Genomic DNA, 5,453 nt, shown 5'->3' with positions numbered 1-5,453 from the left:
AATCTTCTTGGAGCATTTGAAATACTTTCGTCTGCTCTCTGTATGTGTTGTAACAGTACTTCCATATCAACAAACCATCTAAAATTTACAATTCCCTTCGTATTATTTTAAAAATAATACTTACCACGGGGACAAGGTGCTAAATTTAGATTGGCCTTAATTTCCACAGGGAACTTATGCCAAAGAATACATGATATGTTTCAAAACCACGGTTTAATTTCATTCGGGAAATAAAATACAGACATTACCACGGAACAGGGGAATGATTTTAAATTAAAAATAGGAGGGCTTGGTTTAAATAAAGCGTTTATGCCGAAGGAGAGCCGGTGTCGGAGGCAGGCACTGAGTGAAAGAACGAGAGATGTCCCCTGAGCTGCGGGTGGAGTAGATTCGAATGGAGTGCACGTTTCAGCGAGGAAAATCCTCACTGATTTGAGGTGTATTTTTCTTTAATTGGCCCGTTTCCTAATTTCGCTACTGTCCGAACAAAAATTGCTTTGTTTACAGACGTGTACCGGATAAAACTCGATGTAAACCCCGCGTCAGCCCCCGCGCTCAACTCAAAAAGGTCTCGGCTCTGCCTTTAACTCTATACAAACCCCGGCCCTTAAATTCTATTGAAGACGCCGTGTTTTAAAATCCATCAAATACTTGGGGGGGGGGGCGGGGGAAGAAAACTGAACAGAAAATATTTTAAAGTCTGTAAAAGGGGCCGATCGAACGCAGACAAAAAAGGAGTCGGTGTTGTTTTAAAACGGGCCGATAAATGTCACAACGCTTTCAATGAAGCTGTCGCGTTATTTACAAGCTCTCTGTCCTTAATTCAACAGAGGCAACCCCAATTTAATTTTGTCCTTTTTTAAACAAAAAAAAAAGAAATGCCAAATGGCCTTTTAACAAAGTGCATCTTCTTTCTTTTCGGATAAATAAAGAAGAGGCTCGTTCATTTTAATTCATTGCCCGCTCGCAAATGCCTGCTAGGAGCGGCATTACCATTGCAGATGCCCCTGGATACACCGATGTATATATTAGCCCTTTTGTAGATGGCGATAAACATTCAAGGGGCGGAATTGACCAATCCATCAAATTGTCTCGAAATTGTTTAGAAAATTCATAAACCATATGGTGTCCAAGCGGTTAGTTGCATTCTGTCAACCACAAACACTTGTTCTCTCCAAAGTCTGCTCGGCACGGGCGCAGCGGGAGATTTTGTATAGCGCATTGTTAATTGACAAATCAACACCCCGGCATCATTTGTCCGCAGTTCCCATGCGTTCCGCTAACATTAACCGGCTCATACATTCTCAATGACTTCACTGCCCGCAGAAAATGGCCCAAAAACGGGAAAAAATTGGCATCTTTTTTCTTTCCCTCTCTTAAAAAAAACAGATTTTGAGTTCTCACATAAATTTCACTTTTGTTCAGTATACAGAGTCCAAATCGCCAGCTCCGTCTCTGTTTACAAGTCCCCTGGTTTGCCCTCCCCTGCCTGTTATTTATTGGGCTTGTTGGCAGGGCATCTGCCTGCAATATTGTCTGTTCGCTTTTCCATACGGGACCCACATTTTAACCGCACGTTACCTCTTGCCCCCACTTCCCGTCAAAATGCATTTGGGAAAAAAAAGCATCGGAGCGCGGGGCCGAGGAAAAGAGAGAGGCCGATTTTAACCCACGCTCCAAAATCCTAGAATCAGCTTGCCAATCTTAAACTGTTCCTAACAACATCTCCTCTATACTTAAACATTCCGCTTTAGCTGTAGAAAATTGGTTAAATCCCACCTGAAAAAAAGTGTCCACATCGAATTAAAATTGCAGATACATTGTATCAACATAGCAAAATAAATTCGGCTCGTTCAATCTGAGCAGAACCCATTGAAAAAAAAGTTGATTTTACTAGTGTGGGTCGTGCCTCTGTTTAAGAATTGGGAGTACGCGCGTGTCAATAAGTGGCTTTGAAAGGGACAACTATTGAGATGTAAATTACCCTCTCATTTTGGAGAGGAGAACATGATCAAGCAGTTCATTAAATCTCGCACACGTGGATCGGTAAATGAGTCGGATTCGGGCTGGTGTTACTCGGCTGGTGATGGAGCAGAACTCGGTCTCCGAGCCCACACAGTCGACGGATCTGAGCAACGTATTTAGGGGAAAATATCTGTACTCCCGCCGCCGCTCATTAAAAGTTCGCATGTTTTAAAAAAAATACAACGTATTTACATTTACAGATGAAGACCTTCTAAAAATCTCCCCGCAATAAACAGGCTGGATGCTAAGATTTTTCCCCCTTAAAAAATAAATTCACAAACCAGGAGACGAAATCACAAAAATAGGTTTTAATGGGAGATACGAGGAGGCAGATTTCCTGATAGCGTTGTATAATAAATCGTCTTGATATTAGACAAAAAGGAGAGAGAGTTAGAAAGTTACAAGTGTGTCCAGTAATTTTGTTATTTTTTTAAAAAATAAATGTGTCGTGCAGACCCAACACATGCGGTGGATGCAGAATTAACCCTGACATATCCCTGCCGCTATACTGAAGAATTCAAGGAAGGCGGAACATTATCACATATCCGAGATCTTCTAACCGATGTAAAGCCACATGAATCCTCTCGCTCTAACCGAGAACCGCCTTCCAAACCAGATAATCAGCCACTCCTAATCCATAAAGGTTTTTTTTTTCTTTTATATATATACAATATATAGAAATCGAAATTATTAAATAGCTGGGCCAGATTCTCTGCGGCTCTGGCGAATCTTAAACACCGATTATTGCTTTTTTTTTCGTTTTCTTTTTGGGATATTTCTGCCTCGGGTTGAGCCCGTTTCTAACTACAGAATTAAAGAAAGAACTCGGATGATTTCTGTAACATGCTGGAAGCTGCATCGTAGAAAGGTCGGCGCGGAAGCTCTCGTTTTTTTTTGCAATATATTTTGTGTTTTATATATAAAATGGAACAGGGACCGGGGGGAGAAAGGCAAAACACAAAAAGGGAATCAGTCATCGACTTCAATCTCCTCCTCCTCCTCTTCGTCCTCCTCTGAGTAGTCTTTGCGGGTCGGGTGACCCATTGCCAGTGCATGGGTATCCGCGCGGGCACTTTTCATCGGGCTGTGACTCTGAGATCTGGATTTACTGCCGATCTCCGCCGCGCTCTGATCCAATTCCGTCAGTTCTACTATTTTTTCCAGCTGCCTGGGCCCCAGTCTCTTGGCCGACTCCACGTCGGCCTTCATCTCCTCCAGATCCCGCTTGAGTTTGGCGCGGCGGTTCTGGAACCAAGTGATGACCTGGGCATTGGTCAGGCCGAGCTGCTGGGCAATCTGATCGCGGTCGGCCGGCGACAGGTACTTCTGGTACAGAAAACGCTTTTCCAGCTCGTAGATCTGGTGATTGGTGAAAGCGGTTCGCGACTTTCTGCGCTTCTTGGGGGTCGGTCTTTGGCCGAAGATGGTGAGGCCGTCCCTGCCTGTTAAAACAGACCCTTTTTAGAACGGAGAGAAACGAAGGGATTTCAATATCAGCCCGGTCCAGGAAGAAACATTTAATTACTGACATTTCCCCTCCGAACCCCCCCCCCCCTCCAGCTCTCCCACAGAAAACAGTAATGAATTCCCCATTTCTTTTAATTAATCCGAGGGATTTTCGTTATTTAAAACTCCCTTTCCTCGCAGACTTCGATTAAATTAAACTCCCCAAGTGTTCCCTACACCCTTACTGTTAACAAATTAAAATATACCAACCCAGGGGAATTGTTAAAAAGGAAACCCGCAATGTTAAGCGTATAATTCGGATACACCGCTGCTTTGTAACCGGGTGAAAATGCGAATTGGTTCTTTAGTTGCTGGATGGAGCTGAGCTCAGTCCAGCTCAGGGAGAACCAGCGACCAATTCTGCTAAAAATCCATTGCAACGAACACCAAATTTAAATAACATTTATCCCCCGCCAACGTAAAAAAAAATAAAGTTTTATTTCGATGTTTCTTTACATTTGCAAACGGGGGTTCTTTTATTTTTTTTTGCAAAAATTCCGCGAGCTTGTTTAACCGGGTAAAGTTTGAAAGGCGCGGAGGCTTTGGTTACACCTACCCTCCGCCGCTTGTAGGACGCTGACCTCCAGTCCTTTAAAAGTTTTGCTGGCGAGTTCCTCCAAGGCGCACAAAGGCGAGGTCTGCGACAGGACCCCGGGTCGGCTAGCCAGAGCAAGGGCCGAAGGCGTGTGCTTGTCGGCCGCTGACAGGAGGTGGTTAGTTCCGCACAGAGCGAACCCTCTCCGCACCGAGGGTTTGTTGAGAATGTCCTCGATGCTGAAAGGAGTCAGTGGTTTGTTAGAGTTGGCCGGGGGCGGCAGCTGGTCCAGCGGGCTTCTTCTCCGCTCGTCTAGTGAGGAGTGCAAGGTAGCCGAGGAAGACTTTGCCTCTTCTTTGGAACTCATCCTCGGGTCTAGTTGACTCCCTCCCTTCTCCTCTCTCTCTCTCTCTTCTCCTCTCTCTCTCTCTCCCCTCTCTCTCTCTCTCTCAGACACACACACACTCACTACAACTAGGAGAGCAAAAGTTCAAAATAACTTCGCAGCCGTTGCCTCCCACAATCAGTCTGATCAGGGAGAGGGTGAAGACCACCAGAAACGGAGAGAAACGATGATAGATCCACTGCGCGTTCCCAATCCAGCCTCTCCTCCCCCTTCTCTCTCTCCGTCTCTCTCTCCCTCCCTCTCTCTCTCTCTCCCTCTCTCCCTCTCTCTCTCTCTCTCTCTCTCTCACTCACTCCAGCACGCTCTGACCTGCTCTGTCACATCAAGTATGCAGGCAAGCGAATAATATTCTCTTTAGAGTGGGGAAGGAAGGAGAGAGGGGGGCAATTGACGATTGCTAACAAGTTATTGTTGATTGGGTGATAATCAATTATACGCAGAGTCACTTCGCTACCTCTCGCCCTCCGCTTCCCATCCAGCGCCGGCGTTGTGTTGGAAGCGCCATTAATTACCCCGTCGGCAGGAGGAGTGGTCACGCTGAATTATAACGCGTTAGACAGTCGTTTTATTTTAGTTTGTTTGTTGATATATTTATCTATATTAATTATATGTTTTTGCACCTGTTCCAACGGAGCCGCCACTGATTTAAGTCTCACCAAACGCGCCATTGCTAATATTTATTACTTCAAACTTGGTCTATTTTGTGCATATTTAAAAATTGTTTAATATTGTTTCTGCAGATCGAGCGAAGCGTTGCGAAACCAGGTAAGATTAATTTAATTGCAGGTTACATTTTGGTAATTCTACTGTTTTCGCGTCCGGGTCTGAATTATGTTTTTGTTTTAACTTGAACCATTCTTTAAGGAAATATTTCTGAGATGAGGAGATTTGAGTATAGCGCTGCCTTCCCCTTGTCGCGGGCGGCTATGTGTCTGTGTAGTGCTGGCGAGAGCGGTTAAGATTAGAGGGGCGGGGGAACAG

At 44.8% G+C, this 5,453-nt stretch overlaps 1 protein-coding gene across 2 annotated transcripts; it reads right to left on the bottom strand.

The window, feature by feature from the left end:
- Positions 1–2,344: 2,344 nt before the first annotated feature.
- On the bottom strand, positions 2,345–4,846 carry LOC134358676 (transcription factor LBX1-like). Of its 2 annotated transcripts, none has more exons than XM_063071128.1 (2): positions 4,088–4,846; positions 2,345–3,482 (listed from the first exon to the last, which is right to left on the bottom strand). In XM_063071128.1, the coding sequence occupies exons 1-2, from the start codon at positions 4,431–4,433 to the stop codon at positions 2,995–2,997; spliced, it is 834 nt and encodes a 277-aa protein (XP_062927198.1). In that variant the 5' UTR covers positions 4,434–4,846; the 3' UTR covers positions 2,345–2,994. The 2 variants fall into 2 exon arrangements, with proteins under 2 accessions (XP_062927198.1, XP_062927199.1); XM_063071129.1 differs by having other exon boundaries at positions 2,345–3,467; positions 4,088–4,845.
- Positions 4,847–5,453: the final 607 nt, after the last annotated feature.

Source organism: Mobula hypostoma, chromosome 19 (genome assembly GCF_963921235.1).
Source record: "Mobula hypostoma chromosome 19, sMobHyp1.1, whole genome shotgun sequence".
In the NCBI taxonomy this organism is placed as follows: Eukaryota; Metazoa; Chordata; class Chondrichthyes; order Myliobatiformes; family Myliobatidae; genus Mobula; species Mobula hypostoma.
This window is presented reverse-complemented; position numbering and strand designations above follow the sequence as displayed.